This window comes from Pleuronectes platessa, chromosome 1 (genome assembly GCF_947347685.1).
Source record: "Pleuronectes platessa chromosome 1, fPlePla1.1, whole genome shotgun sequence".
Taxonomy (NCBI): Eukaryota; Metazoa; Chordata; class Actinopteri; order Pleuronectiformes; family Pleuronectidae; genus Pleuronectes; species Pleuronectes platessa.
This window is the reverse complement of record NC_070626.1, coordinates 11,307,307-11,335,306: the sequence shown is the minus strand read 5'-3', so window position 1 is coordinate 11,335,306 and position 28,000 is coordinate 11,307,307. Positions and strand designations below refer to the sequence as shown.

The following is a 28,000-nucleotide window of genomic DNA, read 5'->3' as shown; positions in this document are numbered from 1 at the left end:
CCATATTGAAATACAGTCTATGGCCTGCACAGTTTTATTGACTTGAAACAGTTTTCACTCTGAATGCTGGTCCGGAATACTGATCATACTTTACTTCCTATAAAAAGACAAGAAAACACAAAAATGTGGTCTGATAATCTTATGTATCTGACAACATAATTTCTTAAGAGTTGTAATCCTTCAGATTTCAGTGCTGGTTGATAAGGTGACACCAATGGATACTATGGTAACATAAAATGTGATTTAATACTACATGCAATGCTGCTGAAGCTGGTACTTTGTCAGACATTCTGATACAACAGAATAGTAACTGGTACATCTGTTTACAGAACAACCCCACAAACTAACTTTGTAGAGAAAGTGTAGATAGATGATTAGAAAACTCTGCTGAACCTACCACACAGATAGGTATTGACAGCATGTGAACGCATTGTGGCAATTGCAGAAAAATAATTGTAAATTGTATAGAAATGGATTTGACTTCATGTTAATCTAAAGGAATATAACTTAAATGTTGCCTTCTTTGTAATGTGCAGATAAGCTTTAGAGGTACAGCAGAAGAAGTTAAAATGTAACAGTAACGAAAACATTCCTTGGACAAATATTTTAACAAAAGTCATAAATTAAAACTTGCTTATGATCTCTGCCATCCATTTTTACAAACTGGACTTTGTGCCACCAACACAACATAAGAAATGTCGAGAATTATCTTATTTGTATTTATAGTAATATTTTCTTTTACCTCGGTGGGGAGTTATATAAAAAATAAATAAATAAATACAAATGTGCTTCCAAAATAATCAAGAGGCTGTTTAAAAAATAAAAATCTAAAATACTGTTAAAACAGGTGTTAAAGAAAGTGTACTCTATTGTACTAGGATTATGTTGTCTGCCAAATCATCATATAGGTTCATTTTCACATATGAAGAGGTATTTATTACCTCTAAATAGGAAAATCTTAACTTTAATGTTTAACAGTCTGACACAAATACTTATTTTATGAAAAGACAGCGAAGCTGTGAACATATTGGACAGGTCTAGACACTGATGTGTCCCAATATTCTACAAGAATAGAATAAACTTCTTATGTACTCAGAAGTCCATACTTCAGATAAAAAGTCAAATCGATGCATCTACCAACATCTGTCTGACAGCTGTGCGTGTACTGCCTTGCGTCCAGATGGGGGATGTATTGTGAGTCTGCGCCCCCTGTGCAGCCGCTCCTAGTTGGTCATGAGTAGATGGTGATGACCTCCCGACCGCCGCCTCTCACCAACAGCACTCTCTCTAAGCCTTCAGTCAACACCTCCAAAAACTCCATATCTGAGGAAGCAGTTAAGGAAATAAAACCCAAACAAACTATTGTCTACTGTAGCTCATCATCTTTTACAAAACTGCGCAAAACCCTCGGGCGACTGTGGCACAGGAGTTCAAAAGGGTATTCCACTAACCAGGAGGTCGGCAGTTTGATCCCAGTCTCCCCAATTCCACCTGCTGAAGTGTCCTTGGGCAAGATACTGAACCCCAGCCTGCCCCTGTCAGCTGTCCTGCTAGTGACTGAATAATTTGTGAATGATGTGTGAATGAGTGAATATCAAAACTGATCTGAAAAGGGCTTTGAGTTGTCATCGAGACTAGAAAAGTATAATATAAATCATATCCTATTGGCAAAGGATACAGTTCTCATCTCCGTCCGTGTCTCGTGGCGGCCCCGGCATGTTGAGCAGCACTAATCGAGCATCATGGGACCTGTTGACTATCACCTCATTGAGCTTAACAGCTGTGTGCATTCGTCGCACATTGGACTGATCCCTGGAGTGCAGAAAGAGGGAGAGACTGAGTAAACTTTTTTGTATTATGTCTACACCAGCTCTCACTTTGTTGAACTGAGAAAACCTGTAAGAAGTGAACGGGAAAATGAGCCGAGAGGTTCAGCAACTCACGGCTTGAGGCTCATGAGTTCTCTGAAGTTCTCAGGGGCGTTGTTCCTGTTCCTCCTCTCAGCTTCACACTTCTCCTTCGTCCAAGTCATCTGAACCTTCTCTGGAGGAGCCTCCACCACCTCCTCCTCCTCATCTGAGTACAGACTTCCCATTCGCACTAGAGAGTGTCTGTCTTTAATCAGCTGGGCCTGCAGAGGTTGATGGGAGTATTATGTGGATTGGTTGTCAATACACTGAATATAACCAACACTAATATCAATAATAGAGTTAATGCTGAGCAGGTTACATTCACAAATTTAAAAAAAACAAGACAAAACTACTTATAAATCCCACCTCTCTTTGTCTCTCTGCACTGGACAACCTCATCTGCCTCAACATCTGGGACCTCTGCTCCATCATTAACGTTCGCTCGTAAGTGTACGCTGAGATGTCACTGTCGTGCTGAATTCATCATTTCAGTGGTTAATACAACTAAAACATATTGTTTACATGGATGGTATTGCAACACCAGTAAACAAATTCAGGTTCAAATATTTGAACACCAAGGATTTTTCAGTTGAAACAAAAAAACATTTGTAGCATCCTGTGAACAACAACAAACAAAATTTTGTCTCTCAATCGACATCATTTAACCAAGTTAAAACATATCATAAAGAGACAAAAATGAATTTTCCCTGTTTACTGAAATGGGAACAGGAATGTAAGAGGAGCCCTCACCATCTCCACCACCTCCACCTCAGCCTCTATTCTCAGCTGGTAAAGGAACGTGGCTAGATCTTTTTTCATCTGGATACTGTTGTCGTCCATCTGAGCCACAGTGAAGATGCGCATCATGCATTTCCTCCAAACCTTAAATAAAAATCAAACCATGTTGGTAAGATCTACAGTATTTAATACTTGACTTATGCAGAATATACGTTTAAAAAAGCTGATTTCTTCAAAATGGAAAGGTCAAAATTACAAAAATAACAGACTGTTCAAAAAGTATCTGAGTTTATAAATTAAAATTCACATTTATATCTGAAATAAAAATCAACAAAGGCTTTAATGCTTTAAAAAGCAAACATTTAACGAACTACTGGTAAAAATCCTTTATATTGGGAAAACTCCAAAATAGACAAGAAACACTATCATCTCACTTTGTGCTGTTTTAGCAGGAAAGGCAGCAGCATTAGCATCCCGCCATCATGGACGATCCACCACACATCAATGTTGCCGTCCGTGAAGCGCTCATGGTTGCTCGGGTAGAAAGAGACATTTTTGGGCACCATCAGAGCAAGGTGGGCAGCTGTGGTGCAGCGGACTGTGTCTACATAGAGATGAACATGGCAGAGACAGTAGTGTTGTTTTTATATACTGGAACATATACATGAAAACTTAAGCTGCGTCTCAGATCAAATTCTTAAGTGAGTTCACTTAATTGTAGTACACTATTTATGTGCTTTCAACAGGTTAGTGTTGGAACACAAGACTTGAGACACAATGTATTTTACCATCTAGAAAGTATATTCAAATGAGGTATTTCAGTCCCATGGTGATTTTGACTACAAGTTTAGAATTTTGAGGTTCCTGAAACATTAGCATATAAACATTGTGCAGTCAGAGCTTCATTTTGATGGCGGTCAGCTTAGTGCACAGTGCTCTCCAGAAAGCTACAGTGGTTTCTTTGACAAACCAAATAATTGTATTTAAATGTAATTAATGCATTTTCTATTAGGTTTTATAGTGACATTCCTCAAATGTGGCCAAATGGTCAATTTGGAGATTACTCCTAAAAATGTCTCTACCTAAACCTATATAACTCTGCTCTGGTTTTCTTTAAAACATATAATGTTCAGATGTTGTGCTTTGGGCTAAAACTGTGTGATTACATAGGGGATATTTACTCTAAATTTGTAAACTTGTGTTGGGAGGAAATACAATCTTTAATTTATGTTATGTTCCATCTTCATTTACTCCGCCTTCGTAACAACTATAGTGATGCTAACGCATTAAGTCTAACGTGTGTTACCTCTATATGGATTATCAAGATTATTCATATAGAACCTTAGTTGCAGAGATTCATTTGGGGTATGTAATTATCGAGCAGGAGCTTGAAAAAAGGGCCATATTGCAAATGCAGATTTTGTCATTCAAGTACTCCATCATGTCAGTGGTATTTCAGTGAGACTTACTGATAAAGGTTTTCCAGGCTCGAGGGTCCTCACTCTGCCTCCAGCGGTAAGGCCAGCCCATCACCACAGTGTTGTGCATCATGCCTCCGAGACCACAGGACTGGATCAGGTGCACGATGCCCTCACGCACCTTGGATGCCACCACAACTTGGCAGAAACCCTTGACCCGTTCAATATCCATCATATTCTTTATAGCCTGGCCAAAAAAGGAGGTTAGAAACAAGACGTAGGTGGACATATTAAACAGTTATGAAGAATATACACCAAATGCTTTTTAATGTCCAACATCTAACTCTAAACTCAGCTCTCCATCTTTGTTAAATCTAACTATAGTGACACTTGGGTACCAGGGAATAGCATGATGACTGCATCTTTTAATAATTGTCTCAAAATGAAGAATACATTTAATTTGCCTAAATAATAAAATGAAAATTCCTGCACCAAGTAATTTGACTGAGACAGCAGGAGAGCTGACAACATGCAAAACACCCCTCTCTAGTTTTTACCTGTTCAGCCGCCTGCATCTCCCCATAGCTGTCCAGGAAGTTGCCCTGGACAACAGAGCCCACGATGGTCAGACCCTTTCCGGCCTTCAGCTGCGAGGCGAACGTGAGCAGTCGGGGGTATTTTACATGGAGGTCCTCATCCAGCTTCAGCAGCACTAACAGCTGTGGTCTGCAGAGAAGTGAGGAGTGGATCACAGACAGTAAACATGAGACAAAGGCCCAGGTCAATGAAATGTTTGCAAAGAATTTAGTCCGAATATAGAAACAAATTGTATATTTTATTTGATGCTGTGCTGGAAGCATAGATTCAAAGATATTCAAAAACAAAATAAAGTCACTGTCAATTGAGGAACTGATGAAATGATGAGTTTCTGTCTGTTTGTTTACACACTCATTACATACACTTATTGGTTACTGCTAGTGTTATCGTTAACAATATCTAATGAATATATGTAATGAATGTGTACACAATTAATATTTCTGGAAATACTTGCATTCTACAATTTTTTGTAAAATACCTGCCGGGGTCAATAAAAAAACAAACAAAAGAACAAAGCAAAATCTTGCTTTAAAAGATAAAATCTGATGTCCACGCATCTTGGTTACTTGTTACTGCTTCTATCGCATTTAAGTGACAGTCAACCACATGTTCAAATACGTTTATCACAGTTTCCTCCTGGACCTCTAGATGCCTTTTGACCTCTGAACGACTCAAGTCTTTGCTTGTTATACTGCAATATAGTACTGCAAAGTTGTCATGCTACTGGAGCTGCCCAGCAAAAACAATGGTAATTAACAAATGAGGAAAAAACTTCCTTTGGCACTTACTCCCCAAAAAATGTTTTAAATGTTTTGTATGCAAACTACCAGATGAAACTTATTTGGTGTGTGTCAGTATGGACTTAATGGATGGATTCTGGAGGGCAATGTGACTGAACACACGTACAGTGCCTTGCATAAGTATTCACCCCCTTTGGACTTTTCTACATTTTGTCATGGTATAACCACAGATTATAATTTATTTCATCGTGAGTTTATGTAATGGACCAACACAAAATAGTGTATCATTTGGAAGTGGGGGGAAATATTACATGGATTTCACAATTATTTACAAATAAAAATCTGAAAAGTGTTGAGTGCATATGTATTCACCCCCTTTACTGTGAAACCCCTAACAAAGATCTGGTGCGACCAATTGCATTCACAAGTCACATTTGCAAGTCACATAATTAGTAAATAGGGTCCACCTGTCTGCAATTTAATCTCAGTATAAATACACCTGTTCTGTGACGGACTCAGAGTTTGTTGGAGATCATTACTGAACAAACAGCATCATGAAGACCAAGGAGCTCACCAAACAGGTCAGGGATACAGTTGTGGAGAAATATGAAGCAGGGTTAGGTTATAAAAAAATATCCAGAGCTTTGAACATCTCTCTGAGCACCATAAAATCCATCATAAGAAAATGGAAAGAATATGGCACAACCGCAAACCTACCAAGAGGAGGCCGTCCACCCAAACTGAAGAGTCGGACAAGGAGAAAATTAATCAGAGAAGCAACCAGGAGGCCCATGGTTACTCTGGAGGAGTTGCAGAGATCCACAGCTGAGGTGGGAGAATCTGTCCACAGGACAACTATTAGTCGTCTACTCCACAAATCTGGCCTTTATGGAAGAGTGGCAAGAAGAAAGCCATTGTTGAAAGGGATCCATAAAAAATCCCGTTTGGAGTTTGCCAGAAGCCATGTGGGAGACACAGCAAACATGTGGAAGAAGGTGCTCTGGTCAGATGAGACCAAAATTGAACTTTTTGGCCTCAATGCAAAACGCTATGTGTGGCGAAAACCCAACACTGCCCATCACCCTGAGCACACCATCCCAACAGTGAAACATGGTGGTGGTAGCATAAGGCTGTGGGGATGCTTCTCTTCAGCAGGTACAGGGAAACTGGTCAGAATAGAGGGAAAGATGGATGGAGCCAAATACAGGGAAATCCTTGAAGAAAATCTGATGCAGTCTGCAAAAGACTTGAGACTGGGGCGGAGGTTCATCTTCCAGCAGGACAATGACCCTAAACATACAGCCAGAGCTACAAAGGAATGGTTTGGATTAAAGAATGTTAATGTCTTAAAATGGCCCAGTCAAAGCCCAGACCTCAATCCAATAGAGAATCTATGGCAAGACTTGAAGATTGCAGTTCACAGACGGTCTCCATCCAATCTGACTGAGCTTCATCTTTTTTGCCAAGAAGAATGGACAAACCTTTCCATCTCTAGATGTGCAAAGCTGGTAGAGACATACCCCAAAAGACTTGCAGCTGTAATTGCAGCGAAAGGGGGTTCTACCAAGTATTGACACAGGGGGGTGAATACTTATGCACCCAACAGATGTTAACTTTTTTGTTCTCATTATTGTTTGTGTCACAATAAAATTTATTTTGCACCTCCAAAGTACTATGCATGTTTTGTTGATCAAACGGGAAAAAGTTTATTTAAGTCTATTTGAATTCCAGTTAGTAACAGTACATAATGGGAAAAAGTCCAAGGGGGGTGAATACTTATGCAAGGCACTGTATGTGAAAACACCTACGGGCCACCTAGTTCCTCAAAAATGTTTGTGACATTCTGAGCAGCTCCTTGATGTGTAGCCGTATACCTCCAGTTCTTGGTGTGCGGGGGTCCGGCCTCCAGCCTCAGCAGGGCGTAGCGTGCGGCGCTAAGGGACAGTCCTCTGATACCATCGCCCCACTCCTTCTCTGCTCTGTTATTGTTTGTCAGTGAGAGAGACAGGAAGTGACACATTAACTCAAAGTAATCTTTTCTCAACCAGTATCCCTCAAAAAACTCCACTGTCCTCGTACATAAGAGAATCCACTGTATGTTAAAGGCACATACCCCTGGTACTCAATGTATTTGTAGATCATCCCAGCGATGCCCATGGCCACGATGGCGTAGTACCAGGAGGAGATGAACATTAGAGCCAGACACATGCTCATGCCAAGGAAGGACAAAGCCCTGTGGGTCACATACACATTACCTATATACATACCCAGATCAGTAATATTATTTACACGTACGCACTAGGCATTAGTTTCATGAAGGTACTTGTAACATACAAGTTGGTCATTTGAATTCCTGATTCGGCGGAGATAGACCTGCACTGACCAGTGGTAATATTTAAACCTCGGCCTCCAGTTTGGGGTGCGTAACAGAGTCTGCACTGCACAGGCTAAGTTGACAAAGAGATAGCACATCAAGAAGAACCTGTTGAATAAACACAAAGAGGGTATATATACATTTATATTTAAATCATCAAAATGACGCTTTCTATAGTTGACATTTGACCTGTGTGCCTGTTTGTGAGCTTACATGGAAAGAATAGGAGCCACCATATCCAGTGAGGCAATGAGGATACCCAGCTCTGCTATGAGCCCAGTCAGCAGCAGTGCCCATGTCGGCTCTCCGTTGCCCTTTCCATGACCAAAGACCTGGAACAAATCATTCAATATGCTTTACATGCTGCTATATGCAAATCACCTTTTTGGAATATATTCAAATACGTCTGCACATGCTAATAATATTTTAATAATAAGACACCTGCATAGATATTATGCTAACATATCCAAATCATTTTGTATTTCGAAAATAACAATGCACGCTCTTGATCACACATTACACAGTGTCAACCCACCCTGAGGAAAGGAATGATGTTGTCCTTGGCGATAGCCTGTAGCAGGCGGGGGGCTCCAGTGAGGGACTGCAGGCCGGCGCCGACCGTGGAGAAGAAGGAGCCGATCACAATAACCCACGGAGACGGCCAAGAGAGGGTCCCCACCACCAGGTTTTTTCTCACAGCGTCCCCAAATCTGCAAGGATTCATTTTAACATTGTTAAATTTGACTTATCACAAAAAGTGGCCTGATAATACTTGTTAGCTACAGTAAGACAGAAATGAACTTACTTGTCCCTTAGGACTACTCCCTCTATACAAGACCCAAACAGGACAACAGAACTAAAATCTGAATGCAAGAGGTCAAGGAGCTGTTAATTACATTACATTACATGTCATTTGGCTGACGCTTTTTTCCAAAGCAACTTACAATAAGTACACTCAACATTTATGAGGGGCCATTTAGGGGTTTAGTATCTTGCCAAGGAGACTTCGGCATGCAGATGGGGAAGAGAGTCATAAAGAATGAACTGAAATCAGTTTTCTGCTCTTTGTCTTATTGTGCTCACTGGAATAAGGATACAAACAAGTGATGTAGTGGTAATGGCTAAAATAGTCCCCACAGGGATGGACTTCTGAGCATCTCGCAGATCACCAGATCTGTTGGAGCCTGCCATGATACCTACAAGAAAATAAAGACAGAAACAAAGGACATGGTAAAACTGTCAAATGATGCCCCCTGCTGGCTGGATCAGGGAGAGATCCCTATCTTTGCACCTGCACACCAATTTCACTTTGTTTTTATCACCTAATGTAAAAATGTAATTTTTTGGGGTTTATCACAATGCATAAACCAATAGATGGGTCTATCTTAAGAAGTCACATTATCTACAACATATTGTATACAATCTTTACACTCAAGCCGTTACAAAAATAATACTTATATAAACGTTTTGTAAGTCATGACATTGTCGTTATACCTGTGGCAGACGGGAAGAAGATCCCCACCAGAAGAGTGAATGATGTAGCGATGTCCGCTGACGCATACATGCCAAAGTTTTCCATGGTGCCGAGGGCATCCACTGACTGAAGCCCCGCTTTCTCTAAGATCTCTCCTTTCTGCAGGTAGTTGCCCCACATGTTATCTAACAGGAAAACAATGGAAATAAACCAGCATTACAGGTGAATGGCATCAGATTACTAAATATGTGTCATCATGAAGCAGGATAAGAGTTTGGCATTTTATTTCCAGAGGTTAGAGACAACCCATTGAGTCAAAATGTTGATTATTGATTATCAAAAATATTATAAATTTTGGCATATGTGCAAACTCCCCATGAGTCTGAGGTCCACTACTGTGTCCTACCTCTTTGGCATCTAGGCTCCATTGAATTCATCACTTCCCCAGATATAATTACATCAGCATAATGGGGGGTGATGAGCAAATATCTTGAACCCTACAGGTGGATGCTTGGTGGTGGAGGAGCATAAATCGACAGGCAGTGCTACTGAGGCAGGGCAGCAGAGGCATTGACAAGCAAAAGGAGAGCTGGGAAATGTTTGGAGCTCAAAGAGAACCTCAAATTGGGAGGGTGTGTATTATTGAGGGTTGTGGAGGGTGAGGCAAGTCACAGGACAGCTTGAATGTGCTGCCTGAACGAGCTCGCAGGATTAGCTCCATTACTCATATATTTGGATCATTAAGAGTCATATACTTCATGCTGAATATTTCAATCACTGATAAAGTAAAAGTCCATTTACCACTGATAATCCCGCTGCCCAGTCCGGGGATGCCCTGTATCTCTGTCACATTGTTCTGGATGAAGTAGTCGTCACACTGAGCGCTGCTTATGTTCTCCGCCAAGCAGAACCTGTGCCACAGCTGACTGGGCACGCTGATGTTGCCCTCCATCACAGTCTTAGCGCACACGTCGAAGCGATCTCTCACCAAAGTCCTGTTTCCTAACATGCAGATCCTGCAGCGATGACATGGATGAAACGGGGAAATGTTGCTATTTTGGTCCGAATTATTTCCACCATTATCATCATCATCATCATCATCATCATATCACTCTTCAGACTCACAACCAAAGGTTCATTTACACATACTGCTATTGATTTGAATAAATAAACAATCCATAAATTGGATTGTCATAGAAAAGTTAAACTTGAAGATACAATAATAATAGTAACAACAATGCTATTAATAACACAAATAGTACAAATATGAAACAGAAATGTGAAAAGAATCACCTCTTCAAAACGAATGCTCTCACAACCATAAATCTTTGTTAAGTTTCCAATAATTCACTGTCACATTTTGTTCGAACACACCTCCCTGGGCAGACCTACGTGAATTCTGGGGGATGAGTCATGGATTTGATTGCCCCGGCATAGATGGAGACAATTGAGATAATGACACAGGCCAGGAAAAGAGAGGCCAGCTTGTTGACATATTTGACTCCCACAAAAACCACCACAGCCATGAGGATGAGGCAGATGGAACCGTAGACTCGCATGTTGTTCAGCATGGCACTGTCGTTACCCAGGGGGTCTGTGGCATGAAAGATGGCCGCCTGGGGGAACAGATATTTCTATATATAGAAAAAATGACAGAAGATTTAGGTTAATGCATGTGTGTGCATGTCTATGTCCACGCAAATGTGACCTGGAATGACACAATGAACTAAGACTTTAACACACTGACCAAGAAGATTTCAATGGCACCCAGTATGTACATGGCAGAAGCAAAGGTGGTGCCCAGATAGAAGCACAGTCCCACAGCTCCTCCAAACTCCGGGCCGAGGGAACGTGAGATCATGAAATAAGCTCCTCCAGCTACAAAAAAAACAATCTGTTACATTTAGGAAGCCACGGAAAAATTTAAAGTTTATCCCTGCATGCCTTACATTCAGTAGTGACTTTCTGCTGCCCCCAAGTGGAAGAATGTGAAATAGAATCATAAACATCTTATTTTAGCAGAACATTTTATATTATTTGTGGTTATAATAAAATAGGTACATGATAATTGTAACATAATTTCTTTTTCGTTTTGAAACCTTTTTCCTAATTTCTATCTAGATTTATTATTTATTCTTTTCCCACTTACCAGGATTCTTACTACTCATGTTATCCATATTACATGCAGGTTGGCCTGTTGGCAGCAACTAAGTGTTGTGAAGTAATACAGTTAAACTGAAAAAGCCCTGTGTAGTATTTGTCTACATGTGAACAGCTTACTGCTGCATTTTCTTTAATAAAGTATTGTTTAAAAAAAATATATGTAAGCATATGTAAGAAACAGAACAGTTTCAAAGAATTACCTGGAACGACACCATTAGTAGCAATGGCACTCATTGATATGGCCGTGAGCATCGTCTGTGGAGCAAAGAGGAAAATATAAGAAGTTTGGAAAATGACACACATGCAGACGTCACCGCAACTTGTGGGTGTAACGTTAACTTCCGGTGATCGAGCTGTGGCCAAGCCCAGCCTCTAACTAAAGGAGGACACATTCAGCATAAGTAGCTCTAGGTGATGAGAGTACACTGGGTAAAAAAAACACACAAGTCAAGCCACATTATTTTGCCCTGCACAGAGTCACTGCTGCTGCTTGTGAAACGGTCTGGATTTTATCGACTGATTTGGCAATAAAAGTTGGATTGTGTCCCGCATCGTTGGTGGTGGAACATGTGTGTGTGTGTGTGTGTGTGTGTGTGTGTGTGTGTACAGCATGTATGCGCATACTAACACAGGAGCAGCACATGAGAACAATCAGGAGGGACTGCATGATGCCAGCCATCCCGACGATCCACGTCAGCCGGAGAAAGAGAATGACACCGAAGATGTTCTGGAGACACGGCAGGTAGACTCCCATCATGGTGCCCATGTTGGGGGACTGATAGAAAGAGAGAGGGGGAGGGGTAGAGAGGGGGAAGGGTAGAGAGGGGGAGATTATTGAGCGTGACATTTCCGGAAACAAGTGTATCGACCATTAGCATTGATTGATGTACTTTTTAAAGGTCATTCAATCGTGTTATCAGCCCTTTGCCTGTATCCAGCTCTTAAATGGGCAGAGTGTGACTACAGAGGGGGAAAAGGCAAAAGCAATCTGTCAACAAGTTCTAATAGAAGACTAGAAATTGGATGGTGAGGCAGGGAGAGGGCTGGAGGAGGAGGATTAAGTTACTAAAACTGAAGAAAAACAGTCTCATAGTGTTCCTCTGCTGTGGCCTGGCTCCTGACCTTGGGGGTCTTCCTACGTGAGGCCTCAGTGCTCTCCTCCTCCTCATGCTCCTTGGCTCCCTGGGTGATGTTGGTGTAGTTGACCAAGCGGCTGAGGAGAGAGGAAACCTTCGGCCGGATGTCCAGCTCTTCCTGAAGAAACAAGCACGATACACGTTATATTAATGAGTTTTGTTTTGGTCAGCTTTCAGACAGAAATATTGGAAAGTAAAATTAACGAACCTCAAACAAGGCCAGGTTCCTGTCGTAGAAGTCATTCTTCTTGCTTGCAGTGTCGGCGCTGTTGAAGAACGGACTGTCTTCTTGATGTCCTGTTGCAGAGAGGAATAAAATACTTAAGAGTAAGAAAAAAAAAAAGTTTTTTGCGAAATAACAATTTGAGCTATAGGGCCAAACAAATAGATATTTCCCAGCCAATAAAGCAGACAGACATGGCTCTTTGAGACATTATGGAGGCCTGTTGATTACACGCATTGCTGCATCAAGTCAATATGCATCATGTTACAGTAACGAGCTGACTTTCATGGTAAGTATTGGTGATTCAGAGGCCTCTCTAACATTTATCCATAATACTGCTTATGCGTCGAGGGTCGTGTGAGAGGCGGGGTACACACTGGAGAGGTCGCCAATGCATCACAGGGTCAACATAGACAGACAGCCACTAACACTCACATTCACTATAGGGGGAAGATTTGAGTCAGAGGTGACAGTACCAAGAACTGTCCCACCATGCCACCTCTCAACAGGAAACAGGCTGACTTCCTTTATATGATAGGTTTATTAAAATAATAGGTAATACTTTTTAGAATAAAACTTCTCTTAGAAAAACAACGACTATGAACTGATAATGATTTAGCTAAAAAGTCAACAATTTCATCCATAATCACATGTAGTATTTGGTCAAATCCTGTCCCAAATAAATGACTGTTTCATCTTTAAATTGACACTACTGATGAACAGTTATTGACATTCAACAAAACAAACATGGCTCCAATCAGAGTCAAAGATTTGCATTAAAAAATAAAGTTAAATCACAAACAAACGAAAAAGGATTACCACTAGATTTAGAAAAAAAGAGAAAAATCCACTTAATTTAAATGTCAAGATAAACAAATATCTAAGTAATCAAACCAAACCTGCAGCTTTATGATGATACAATCTCAATTAGGAGTAAAAACAGCACATTTGTACAGTAATTAATAAAAACAAAGGCGACAGGGACAATACAATTTTCTAGTACAACTCCAGTTCAATCAGCTTTTAATTGTCACTTTTAATCATAAATTAACACACAGTGAAGCTGCAGTGAAAGGCCAAAAACAAACCAAAGCAAAGTTCAGGTGATAAACAAACATATAATTAGATTTTACTCCCATTAACTTCTACTTAGAAAGAAAGGAATCAATCAAGCTGAGTTGAGAACAGTGCCTGGTGAAATCATTGCACGCAAACTTTATAACACACATTCACAGCCACGCACACACCCAATTACCTTGAAATGACCTAGCTTTGGTTTATTGGAGCATGTTAACTTCAACAGTGGCATCTGAAAAAGCCAATTTAATCCTGCAACAAAAACTCTGCCAATTTACCGATTGGGCATGAAGCAGAAACATATTCTCCAATGTGGTGAAAATAAACCCATTTGCTGCCAGTGACGTGGTCGAGCGTCTGTCCTCACTCACCTGTGCTGTGTGTCTCGCTGCAGCAGGTATCACTGTGGCTCAGCATAGCTACAGTGTGCTCTGTGTGCCGACTACAACAGAGCAACTCTGTGCTCCAGCCTGGTCAAACTGTCGATTACTATCCAGGACACCCAGTCACCCAGGGTGAGCACTCATTCAGGGGCCTGATCTAACACATAGTGTGGTGATGGGGGTGGGGAGTGGAGGGTACAGTGCTGGTTTACACACACGCACACACACCAACAAACACACACACACAAGCGAGACACATGTCTGCTCATTGGGATATCAGAGCCTTTGGTTGGTGGTATCTCACAGAGGTACAGTGTCTGTACTCCTTCACTGTGCAGTCTGGATGATTAGTCTGGATATATCTGGATGTATCACTGACAAATTGTAGCTTTAAGCAAAACAATTATATTAACTTTTGAATGATTGTAGATAACATGATGTGGTTTAATTTCTTTATTAACTGACGAAAGCATTTGTTTAAAAAATGTTGACAGGATGCAAAAAGCTTCAAAGGGTATCAAGTTATAGATATTCTTTAAATCCTTCAATCAATCCATCAGTATGAACTTAGAGGCTAAACTGATTATGTGTATTTCCAACCCCTAAAAAATAACACAGCTGGAGATTAGCGATGTCCGGGAAGATAAATTATGTCAACACTGTTCTCTGCAGTCATTTTGCCATCAGTGGAGCGGGATAAAAATGTAACATCTGTATTTGAAGCAACAATGAAGGGAGACAACCGAAGAGGAGACAGAGGCACTGATTTATAGAGACCTTTATTTATCTCTTCTATTCAGGTGGATGTTGTGAGAAGCTCTCTGCTGACAGCTGACAGGAACTATAACTCAATCGCTGCCGCCTCAAACCCAGTTCCGTTTCCAACTTACCTTCCAAACTAATAAAGTTCACTTCAGAGTGGGCTGAGGAGACGGTGGGGGTCTGCTGTTAATAACCTCGCATTAAATGTCTAATTAAAAAGATGGAAGATAAGCCGGCCTGTTATGGAGGCAGGCAAGAGTCGTGCTGGGAGCACAGAACAGCAGCGAGGCATTGCAGCGACGTGTCCCAACATTTCACCTGCGTGCCCGCAGCAGAACAGCCACGAGATCAAAGACGGTGTCTGCTGTCACACAAACACATTTACAGGAGGGTGCGTCCAACTTTTACTTTCTGCAGACTTTACCTACAGGAGTGTGGGAATGAGCATTTAAGAATTTAGTAATACAGTATATTTGAACTCATCAACGTGGCATAGATTTTTTTAGGTTTCTGTAGGTAAATCTGAGTTTCATTCAAAACCAGTCACTCTTGTAAAGTGAATGTTATTTTCAGTTAGGCAGTCAGGTGATCTTCATGGGGGGTCTCAGTGGGGTCCTGTGGTCAGAACAGTCAAGAAAAGAAGAGCATGTGATGCCAAGGGAATAGTAATCTAACCAGATTGTGGATGTGAATACACAAGATTTGGGGGCTAGACACCTTCTTGTTTCTGTTTCTAGTCTCAGTTCATGTTCCGCAGGTAAACAATCCCACACTATAAATACAGCAAACTATCATAGGTTTGTCTACTGCATTTAAATTATAGCCTTGGTCCAACATAAAATGCAACAAAGCTCCAGAGCAATTGTTCCTACAGATTGCGTATTAGTTGTTAGGATATCTGTGTTTCTAAATGGATTAATTCCCTGTGAAGATGCTGGGCTGTTGAAAGTGCAAAGCTCACGACTTCAGAACAAAAACAAATTTCTCATGTCAAAGCTACAAAGACTAAATCAATATGACTCATGATGTGTCATGGGTCCAACAAACAACCTCCAGAAAGCAGCTCATGCAGCGAGTCTTCAGGACCTTTCACCAAAGAGGTCACAGAGTTCACTTGGTATAGATTGTAGAGTACTTGGCTAAGAAGTGTGGAGCATTCAACGAGTATGTTTTTCAAAAGAACATCTAAAAAAAAACAATGTTCACGAGAAAAAGAAACTTTACCCTAATGTGTCTACACTTTTCAAAGCCGATTAGACATGGAAAACAATATCGCTGTCCATTAAGTGCTCAGGGTTTGAGAAAGCCTCTTTGCTAAACTTCCTCTTTAATAAACATTTAAGACTTAATACTGAGGTAGAGAAGTTGTGCGGCTTAGCTCTCTCTGCTGTGCAGTTAGTCGACAGGAATGTTGGAGTGAATGCTGGTGTTTTGAAGTGGTGTGTGCATTCATGTGCGTCTGTGTATGTGTGTGTGTGTGTGGTCTTGGCATTTCTCATGTTGTGAGGACCTTTTTGTGTTTACATGCTTACATTATGGGGACTCGTCATGTGTATGGGGAGAAAAAGCAATTTTGCATAAAATAATTCAGTAAGATTAAAGTGAGGGTGTGTTTAATGGTTTAGGTAAAGTAGTAAGAGTGGTTAGATATGAATTGTGGTTAGGTTAAAGTTAGGTATAAATTAGTCATGGTTAAGATTAGGAACAAGGTTTTGGTGAGGCTGTCCACAATGAATGTAAGTCAACGCAAATAAGGATAGCTGCACAAACAGTCGCTTTGTGTGAGTGTGTGTGTATGAGTTAGAGATAGACAGTGAAAGAGACTTTATGTGCAAATCCTCTGCTCCTCCCTAGCCTGTGGCATAGAGCAGTTTAATTTAGTTGCAGATATAGGCCTGTGTTAGCTGTAATGGTCGTGTTTCATGCAGGGAGGAATCAGCACGGCGCAGAGAGATGCTAACCTGCTGAGCCGTGCAGCAAAACATATTAACACTGATGTGCGCTAATGATGAGAAAAGGACGGCAGCTCAGTCTGATTACCTCAGGGGGTGAAGGTGGGCGGAAAGAGGTGATCGTGCAACAGACTTTCAGAAAAACACAAATTAACTAAATGGGGATGTCAAAGGGTGTAACACTAAGGACTGACTGAACCCAAAGTGTGGTCTGAACTGGAGGATTTATCTTGAAAAACAGTTTAATGCAATCAAGTGAAGGCCTAAAGCTGTATAGACAAGCAGACAAGCTGATTTGTGTGAAAGTTACATGTAGTTACATTACACGGTGTACCCTACAGTGTATGGTACAGATGCAATGAATGAATGTGAACAGATGTATGTGCAGAAATGGGTGCTGGGAAATTAGATGCTGCACAAAACATTTTGTTGTACAAATTTTGCATTGACAATAAAGCTTATTAAAGATTTGCCTTGTCTATAACTGTGACCATGAACAGCATACAAAAATGCACTTTATATACATATTCTTTAGTAACTTCAGTTCTCGTTCAACTAATAGACTGTGCTGTATCAAAGTGCCAGCAGGAACCTGTCATGTCCACAGAACAAGCATAATGCGTTTATATCCTAAACTGTGTTTTCAACTTCAAAAAGTAAAAAAATGTAGTAACCTGTTACTGTTGATGTTACTTGTTCTATTATAATAACTTGATGCATAGTGCACACAAACCTTGTGAATGGCTGAAGTAACACAAAACTATAACATTGAAAATGCTACAATTTGCCAACAGTCTCAACAGCAATATTTTCTGTTACACTCTTAAGAATGATTTTTTAAGAAAGTGTCAATTCTGTCAAAATGTTTTCACCACGTGTCCATGGAAATCATTGTAATTATCATTTATCCATGTACATTAAAGTATTTGTGTTTATCCATGTTTTGCTGTGTTTGTAGTGTATTGACATCTGTGAAGTGTGTGGCAATGAAGTTCTAATAGTACATTGTAAAAATATTAAGTCTGAGCTGCTCGGTTTGCCTCAAGTCACTTGGAAGGAAATGAGCGGAATAAAGAAGTCAAAACAGTTGCATCATAAGAAATGTTCAACAAATCGTTTGCAATTATATTTACAGAAAATGACTTACTGTAAATGTTGAACAGTTAAGGGTTGTGTGTGTGTGTGTGTGTGTGTGTGTGTGTGTGTGTGTGTGTGTATATGTTTGTGTATGTTTGTCTACGGCTATCAGAACGTGTTCCAACCCCATCATTGCCTCCACATTCTGCCGCCCCACAATGTTTATCTGCTATCCATGTGGCATGCCAGACAGCATGACAGGAATGGCCGCCCTGAATTAGAGAGAAAAACGCACAGCCGCATTCTCAGAATCATCCACCCATTACACAAGGTCCTCCGCACCTGTTTGGTTTAAGGTCAGTACAAAAGCCACGTTCTAAGTGGTTTTCTATTGTTGCTGTATTTTATTCATTACACTAAAAGAAGAAATGTGACTAGTGAATTGATTTCAGGATCAAGTTGTCCCCTGTAGAAGGAAACCCACAGAAAGGTTCTCAGCTCAAATAATCCCACTGTTTGGCAACCTTCCAGCACCAAATGGCACTCAAACAAAGTTAGAGAGTAGCTTGGGATCGTTAAGCAGCATTTAGCAGCTAAAGACCCAGATGTTATTCTCCAGTTGGTGGGGACCAAAGCAGATATGCAATTTACCAAGTAACAAGCTGGATATGGAAGAAGTTATTGTTACCGTTTTCTTATACATTCCCTTTAACAACTTTATTTAAAGTAGCAGTGTGTAATATTTAGCGGCATATAGTGGTGAAGTTGTATATAACAACCAACTAAAAAACCCTTGCATCACCCTCCTCCTCCAGGCATGTAGGAAAATGTATCATCTAACATAAAAATGCAAAGGTCGCTCTCTACTGCCATTACACTTTGTCCCTTCTGGACTACTGTAGAAACCTGGCAGTGCAACATGGCAGAATCTATGAAAGATGCCCTCAGTAGAACTAAATTAATTGATACAGATTTAAAACCATCAAAATCTCATGAAGCTCAAGGGATGAATTTATAATTATTATTGTGAAAATGTATTCGGGGAACACATGCGTATCTATGCTTGAAGGGCTGGATATTTGTGGGTTATTATAGATAACATCAAATATCTTACTCACGTTTACTTTATTTAGTGTGTGGACATTTGGTTGGCTTGCCTGGACTAAGAGCACTTAAATAGAAGTAAGGGAGAGAAAATATGATCTGTTATTCACTTTTCCTCTTAGATTTATGAGGGTTTTAAAATTCTTTGACAATGGCACAAAAATAGTAGGATTTTACAATCGGTCATGAAAGACATCAGGAAAAATGATGATCTTTAAAAAGGCTGCTATACCTGCTATACTATACATAACTCCACAAATGTCCATTTCTTTCAACGGTTACTTTCTGAATAATGAAAAAAGAGTTGGAGCACATGAACAGAAAGGTGCAGGTTGTTTCAGGGTAGTCCCTCTTGCTCAGGAGTGCAGAGCTCCTTCAATGAGCACAGTGTTCAGTCTGGTTCTGTGCTGAACAGAGCTGAGTTCACAGCCTGAGACAGACTCTGCACTGTGTCATTTCCTCCATGCTGCAATGTCATGCTGCTGCTTAGACACACATGTTCCACGCTCACAAACCCACCACTCCCATGATGAAATCATCTAGGACACGCAGCCACTTTTAGACTATTACCACTGGGAATACTTCCCCACCCAACCTTTCCCCCCTTATTTCCATCCCTTACATTCCATCAACTACCAGTTTAGTCTCTGAAACATAATGGAATCCCACTGCGTGGACTCTCCACATTCATCACAGACTTGCTTCTTCCTCCATCGCACCATGTCCAACATATACACATCCTTGCAACTGTCCACTAAATGTATTGGTTGTTTTTGTTCTCGAACTACAGGAAGTGCTCCTCGAGTGGGATGGAGCGGGTTATGACAGCAGGAAGACAGGGGAGAGAGCAGCAGCAGGCCTGTAGGAAAAACTCACCCAGAAACCTTGCAGGGTTATTTTAGGACATCTGTTTTTCTCCCTCTGTCATCAAAGCTTTTTAAAGGGGCATGGTCCAAAGTTCTGCTCCGACCTCATGTGAGCCACTACTCCTTTAAACACTTATTCTACTTTGATCTCTTAAGTGTTTAACTTTTTGCGTGTTTCTAATGTTAAAAAAGGCTCTGAAGGCTGTCATGCATGCACTCCCGGTTGCTAGCCTCTGGAATAATACAGAGGATTTGTTGCTGTTGTTAACGCATCTGCGCAGAAAACCTTGTTCTGTGAAATAGCATGTGTGAAAGGCAAACTTGAAATTCTTCCGATTTTACCCAGAGGTTATGTCTGAAAATTGCTCTAGATGAGTCTTCAGCCTTGAACTTAGGACCTATCTGATGTTATTCAGTAGTAAAGAGCTAATACTGCTAGACAGTTTCCAATATTTAAATGAATGGCTTCTCAGTTTGTAGCTTGTGCCCAGCCCAGCCTTCTGTTTGCCTGCTTAAGCGTGGGTGCTTCATTTGAAGACCACACCTACATGTAGGCACGTCCTGAAAAAATAAAAAAGAGAAGAAAACTCAAGTTGGTTATAAAAACAACTCCCAACTTGGTTGTCTAGCTCAGCCCACACAAATCAGTGCTGCGTGCCCTCACATTATCCAACCAAGCAGCTCCAAACCTCCTCGCTCCTCTCCTCGTTTGCCCTCCGTCCTCTTTCTCATCCCCCCCTTTTTTTTCCTGACGCTGAAACAGTGGAGCCACAAGAGAGTCACACAGTGAAACGAGTACAGGCAGAGGAGTTCCTGTGTTATTGAGCGGCCAATCTTCTGTGAAAGGAAATTCACCCCTGGCACAAAAGAGAACTCCATCTTTTGTTGCGGGAAACCACTTGAGGCCCTTTTTCTTGTTGCAACAGTGGTGTGAGCCCCTCCCTTACCCAGCCCCACAGCCCTGTTGTGTCTCTCCCACACGGTTCTCAACCCTTTCATTTATTTCACTTTCTGTCCAACAGTTTATTTTTTTAAGGCTTAGGAAAAGAAAATTCAAAACCACTAAAGAAGTGATGTACCTAAAGTGAGCTGTCAAAAACAGACCTGTCTGCCGTGGGAAAACAGCTTTCTGGCCCTGAGGAATTGCCATGGTAACCATACAACCAGCTGTTCAGGAGGCTCTCCAGACAAAGCAAGCCTCTCCATGCTGTGTTGGGTTCAACTCATGAACTAGAACTTTTAGGACGTATTCGTCCAGCTTCAAAACCTCCACGTGAGACACTTTGAGTTTCTGAGTTAAGCGATGAAATGTGAAGTTGTGGGACTCACCATCAGAGCTGACAGTATCATGATGATCATGGTTTTCCTGCCCAGTGTTCCTGTAATCCACCCAGTTGATCCCCTCCAGGCTGTCGTGGCTGGACTGAGCGAGGTCCTTCACTGGCACCACAGTGAAGTGAGGCATGTTTTCATCACTCTCCTCTGCGTCCCCAGCTCACACTCAACATAGCAGGCTAGCTGTTAGCCCGCTCAAGCTCAACTCCCACTAATGGCAACTACATTCCACTACACTGCGCTCACTTCCTCTGAAGGATATTATCATATTCCCCACCCACAGGACAGCCCCTTTGTGTGTGTGAACAGCACGGGCACGGAGGTCTCTGGGATGCTTCTTGAAAGACACACACGTGTCTGCTTCAACCTAAGTGAGACATTATACAGTCCCTAGCATCTTACCATAGCCTTCCAAACTAAATGCCTAACCTTAACCCTACTTCTAACCCTAAAACCAAGTCTCAACCCTCAGTCAGCCCATTGAAAAAGTTAGAACCTGTCAAATTGTCCTCACTTTCCAAAATGCCCTCACTCTGTAGGGTCTATGCTTAAAATGGTCCTCAAAAAGTACAGGAACGACCCCCCCCTCCCTTGACCTGTGGGTTCACAGTTGTGATTTGAAGAGTTTGCGTTGTCCTTCCTGAGTCATGCACAGCGAGAGGGTGGGAGAGTGCATGGTGACCCCCCCTCTCTGATGTCTGTGTCACACTGACAGGGAATGGAGAGTAAAGCTCATCTGTTCAAGGTTCACACAGACAAACCTCTGTGAGAGGGAACATTTGCCAAAACACACACACACACACAGTAACGTGGCAGTTTTGAAGAAAAAAAATCGAAATTACCTTGGAGAGAAGAAATAAAGGGTAAGGGATGTAAAGGCTCTGACCTTGTGATCAATCACAACTTTTTCAACATTTGCCTTGTCATCTATTAAGTGACAGCACATGGATGTTAGGTGTAATATATGATTTATTTGTGAGGGTTTACAGCTGTTGAAGCTGTGAAGAAAGGCCCCGCAGTGAATGACAGTAACATTACTCTCAGAGGGTGACATTGACCCTCCTCTTTCCAGGAACAGTAGCTGCACTGAAACCATTAAAGCAGCTGATTAAAGGCTACGTCGAAAGGCTGTTATTAGGAGTCCTGTTTGAGTCCGTCTGACATGCTGCTTCTGCCCCTTTTGGATTGAAGAGACTTTGTAAACTAATGTGACTATCACAGCTTTTTCCCTTGTTTTAGAAATGTCCATTTTAAGTAAAAAAACATTGGAAAATAATCCAAAAAGGAGTGGAGTGTATTTCGCTCTCAAGGCCGACGTGCTGGAGGGAAAATCTCATGTAGTAAATAAAAAGAATGCTTCTGCACATTAACACACTATTTGATTAAGCTTCTGAACATCAACTTTTTTTAGGCACAGAGTGCATACCAAGAATGAAAGAGGTGAAATGAATCACTGTGTGTAATACATAGACGTTTCATTTATCAAACCAGGGGCAAAACACCAGTGTATCCTTGACTTCCAACCTGACACTCGAGGGTAACGTGGTCTTAAAAGATGCATGGACTACAGAAAGATTAAAATTCCCATGTAATGATGATTATCCACTGACATATATAAACTTTATTACAGGCTCAAGGCACACATGATAAAAAAAATGTCATCAATTGAATAATAATGCAATAATGTTTTTCCAAAATAATATTAAATCCAAAACTGGCACTAGTTCATTCATTTTATCATACCAGTTTCTTCCAGTTTTTCCCTTTGCAAATTTTAAAATTCTTCAGTTTATTGGTTTTGAGTGAGTCAGAAATAACCTGTATCCAGTGTTTGTTGCCACTCCCTTAAACATTGAAAGATTGAGTATTTTTGACAATTCCACAGTTTTCCCATGAAAAATAATGGCTTTTATCATGCATGTTTAGAGGACAGATATCTATGAGTGTGTACAATTTGCTGCAGTTTCATTTAATTAAAGGGGACTGTTGGGCCTATGATCCACTTCTAAGATGGTCCATGTCTGTTTTGTTCATAGAGGGACACAACCATGAGCACAGTGTCTATTTAATTTGGCACCTTGGTGCTTTTATGGAACTGTCCCACAATAAATAAAATGGAATCGTCTTTTTCTTCTATTCTCTTCGAACAGACTGTTGCTGGTTGGGCAAGCACACAAGATGCCGTCAACCAAAGAAGCTTATTTCCTAGATTGACGAACTCATGCAGCGCTGTGTGCCAGTGAGGGTCAGTTAGCATCAGGCAGGCAGAGGCTGACACACTCCTTTCTTCCACCACAATGACTCAGTCTTGTGGAGAGGCATGTAAGCAGGAGGGGCAGGCCCCAGGAAACATGAGGCCCACATGGGTCAGCTTGTTTACAGCACAGGGAGACGACTGAGGACCGTAAAAGGCACTGTGAGGGGAAAAAGTGCTATTATAAAGGCTGCTCACACTGATCCTTTTTCTAACACTACAAGGACTGAGGTCAAAGATAGCACATTGGTGGTCGTCGTCTACCACCTAATCTGCTCAAGGTTAACTTGAGAACAGAAAAACTGCTACGTGGTGTCTACCAGGATTGTATTTGTCCTTCTAATTGCACTTCAACATTATTTACACAAATGACCCGATTATTGCTCACTTTCTATGGTGCCATTAATGTAGCAAAACTATTGATGAATGAGAGTCTCAATCCATCTGTATAATCAGATTGTGAATGTGTAAAAGAATCTCCAAACATGTTGTCAGATTTTTAAATGTGTACATGGGTCTGGAATCTGAATTTAGAATGTGTGTAAACAGTTTCATAAATGTGTTAAAAAAAATAATCACAAATATATATTCAGAATCTTAATGTGGTTTGGCTTTCTTGAAGAAAATTGTACTTTCTTGATTCTTGTTGTTCTGGATTTGTACCCTCTTGGTTGAAAGCACTTATTGTAAGTTGCTTTGGATAAAAGCATCAGCTAAATGAATTTAATGTAATGTAATATGTGTGTAATTATATTAGAAAATGTGTTAAGAAAATAACTTCAATATCTGTTCAGATTTGAAGGCTGCAGATTTGACACACTGTCAATAGTTTTGCTACAATAACGGCCTCATCATTTTCTCAAAAATTGACCTCCATTCCGTCCTTGTTTCCTCAATGTTACTTTTCCATTTGAGGCTCCCAGTTGCACCACTCGCTTCTCTGACCTGCGATTATGGCTCTCACCCACTAGATGGCAGTGCTTGATTACCTTAAACACCCTGCTAAATCATTTTGAGTTTTCAGTTTGTGGATTAAAACTGTGAGCAGACATCCTGTAGGTGTCAGACCTCTTCTCTCAGAGCATGGGCTGTATACTGTCTAACAACCTGCCAGTATTTCATTTGGCAGGCGTTTTTTTTGCAAGAGCCAATTTCACAGAATGATGTCATAAACAGAGCAGAGCTCTAAAAACATAGTTTCTTGTTAAAGGCATGGTATAAATTACAAAATATTGATTAACTGGTACTTGAAATATCTATACAAACCTGCTTTCCTGGTATGTAAATCAGTTTTAGTGTAAGGAAATATTCAAAATGTCAAATTGTCTGGTGTTTGATCATCCATGAAAAGAATCAATAATGGCAGCATTGAGTTCTGATTTGCTGTAGCTACACTTTCATTTACATTTTGAATAAGGAGCTGGCGTTAAGTCAAACTGTCTCAACAGACATGGTGAATATCTACAGTTACTTACTATGGTTCAGTTATTCTCTGTTGATTGAAGTTCAGCCTCCTGTATTGCAGGGACATATTGGTTGGTTGAGAATGAACACATGAACACTGTGTATTTTGTAAGTGGAGTGGTAATCAACACCATTGTCAAATATAGAAATCTTGACGGTGACCTTTTAGTGAATTCTTCATATTTCATTTTGAACTAACACTTTTTTCCCACAGTCCTCTTTTCTTCGTCTCCTAAAATTTCATGAGAAAGAGAACAACTTAAAAGACTATTATCTGAAAGGGGGGATTTCTCTGCATTTTGAATAATTGGTACTTAGCTGCAAAGCTAAATCTAATTGGTTGTGAAAGCTAAGCACCCCTTGTCTCTCTACCAGTGACATTGATTAGGATTTTCTAATACTGTGCCTGAGGGGATTTAAGTCGATCCAATTACCTTTGGCTGCAATCATTAGCTAGACGTGGCCCCAGGGGCCCTTCCACTTTGTTTCCAGATCTGGATCTGGGGGAAATGAATGCCATGCAGTCTAGCTGCTCTGGTGACTGAAAGGTTGGGCGCAGTAGTACAACGTCTTCACAGCAGCTTTGCCATTCTCTATGGTTTGATGAAGATCAACGGTTGGTTGTTTGACTGTGTCTCACTCTGAGACATACTTGGACAGAGTTGGGTCAGATTAAATAGAAAATATAGTCAAGTTACTTAATACAAATTACTTCCCATTAGTATTGTAATTTATTGCATTACAAACATGTAATTTTTATATAACCTTTTGGATTATTTCAAGTATAACAAAATACAACAAATAAAAGTACAACGTTTTAATGGATTTTACATTTCCAGCCTCCAACATCTGTATCTCGCAAAGTATTGTGCTTAACAAGTGAAGCCATAACCATTATTATCAACCATACTACTGTGGCAGATGCCAATGAGCGATGATTTGGTTACAATTACTGATTTTCTGTAACGTGATTACGCAATCATGTCTACATATAATTCGTTGCTATGCAATCCTGTTTTTGGACTAGGAGCAGCACTAGTTCCTGTCAAGTTGATAACTGCAACTTCAGGGGTTGAAACACAAAAACAAATATAAGTTTCCCATCGAACATAATTCATATCCAGGACAGCTTAACAAGCCTCCTTGAGAAAGTATTACAAACACCTAAAATGTGCAAACTGGAGAGTGAAATTACCAACACCAATTTTGAACAGGATTAGGCAAAAACTAATGAACCAAATTACACCAAACATTGTGGAGTGACGCAGCGGGGGCCAGTAATGCTAAGATATGCAGATCTGCTAAGAGGGGCTGATACATTTATAAATGTAATCATTTACTTTAACATTGCAAAATTAAACATTTGTATAACACTTTTGTCAATTTCTCAGGGAAATAATGCTTAGATTTTGATATTAAAAGTAGACAATTTGTTTGTCTGTTTTGTAAGATGGTTTGGCCTTGGTGGGTGAGTGCATTGGTTTTATATGTATATATTGGTGGGCGACCCTAACCCTAACCCCCACTGGGGGTATTTGATACATGTATTTATACTGGAACGGAATACATGTCAATGACGGATTTACCCTAAAGAAGGAATATGGACCAGATGTAGAGACTGGATGTTACTGGCTTTACACTTTTCCCATTTTATTTAACCGGGAAAATCAAACTATCAAGCATTGAAAAATTGATGTGTGAAACATGAGTCATAATTCACTTTTGGAGCAAAGCCTTAAGAAAGATACTAAATTGAGAGAATGCAAAGTGTACATACATAAAAAAAAGTGTACAGCATTAGTTCAAGTCTTCTCACATGAAGTCACTCTTATCAGACATAGACAAACCCGGAAATGGGAAACAAATGTTTTTAATTGAGGCAACCATTACGTCTCACACTCGATGCACCTCAGGGAGAAATGTCACCCTAACCATGGGAGAAATGTGGACAGGCTTAATGATTTACTGAAAGAGCAAATTTAGCATTTCTTAACATCAAAACTTGGTGCAGGAGCATCGCACCATTAAGCTGATTAACAGCCAAGACTGCATTTCAAAGTTAGTGAGCACAAGTTTAAACTTTGCCAAAAGATTTTTTAGAGAAAAGGGCACAGATGCACATTAAAACGCAGGTAAAATGAGGATGAGAAGAGTTCCAGGCATACGTCAGAGGACACAAGGGGATTAAGGGTTGCAAGTATGTAGAAGAATTTTTACACACCACAAAACAGGAGACTCATAAATCTGAATGAACTGTAGGTTGCAGAGACATTAATCCTCTTGATAAGATTGGCTTGTGTGGATTTGTTGTTCAGGTGCCCAATAAGTATTACAGTGGGATGTTGAAGGACACACTCCGAACGTGTGGGCATGATATATTGGAATGCCATGTAAATGCTTCATGTTCTCCCCTTGCTGCATGTTGCACAGATGTCCCAACTGTTCTAGGGCGGATGCTTCGCAGAAATACTTTCGTTAGACCCATGAAATCTCTTGAGACAGTATAATATGAGCAAAGGATTACAGAAGGGGATAAACTCTGGTAGTAGTCATCATTCTATCACATATCATCATACTTGGCTTAATTGATGGAGAAGATTGATATCTGGACACACTAACAGTACAGGTAATGAAGTTAGTTGGAACTTGCACACCACTGTGGTCCAGGAAAATACCTCACTCATAAGGAAGAAGGGAAGTGGTGACTTGGATCTGTCATGAAAACATCTGATGCTGATGATGGAGGCTTCATGGCCAATTTCATGCATTCACATGGGCCAGCAAGACAGGATTTTGAGAACTCTACAGAAATTGCTGCGCATTTGTTACAACCCAGAGGTCGTGTGAGATGTCCTGTGCCTCGGTGTATGTACTTTAATCTGCTGTGTCTGTGTTGGAGATCTCTCTCCGCTGTGGTGCGTGTGTGTGATGTGTTGCAGGTGTGTTTGGCTCA

General features: G+C 40.6%; 1 protein-coding gene across 1 annotated transcript; it reads right to left on the bottom strand.

Annotated features, from left to right (window-relative positions):
- Positions 1 to 5: 5 nt before the first annotated feature.
- Positions 6 to 21,913, bottom strand: slc12a4 (solute carrier family 12 member 4). The gene is made up of 24 exons (XM_053437715.1): positions 21,324 to 21,913; positions 12,759 to 12,847; positions 12,537 to 12,668; positions 12,043 to 12,189; positions 11,615 to 11,669; positions 10,999 to 11,129; positions 10,644 to 10,885; positions 10,053 to 10,267; positions 9,272 to 9,436; positions 8,875 to 8,973; positions 8,583 to 8,640; positions 8,313 to 8,487; positions 7,991 to 8,109; positions 7,787 to 7,885; positions 7,517 to 7,636; positions 7,278 to 7,382; positions 4,624 to 4,792; positions 4,118 to 4,313; positions 3,083 to 3,252; positions 2,661 to 2,792; positions 2,277 to 2,384; positions 1,944 to 2,131; positions 1,679 to 1,812; positions 6 to 1,323 (listed from the first exon to the last, which is right to left on the bottom strand). The coding sequence occupies exons 1-24, from the start codon at positions 21,457 to 21,459 to the stop codon at positions 1,232 to 1,234; spliced, it is 3,276 nt and encodes a 1,091-aa protein (XP_053293690.1). The 5' UTR covers positions 21,460 to 21,913; the 3' UTR covers positions 6 to 1,231.
- Positions 21,914 to 28,000: the final 6,087 nt, after the last annotated feature.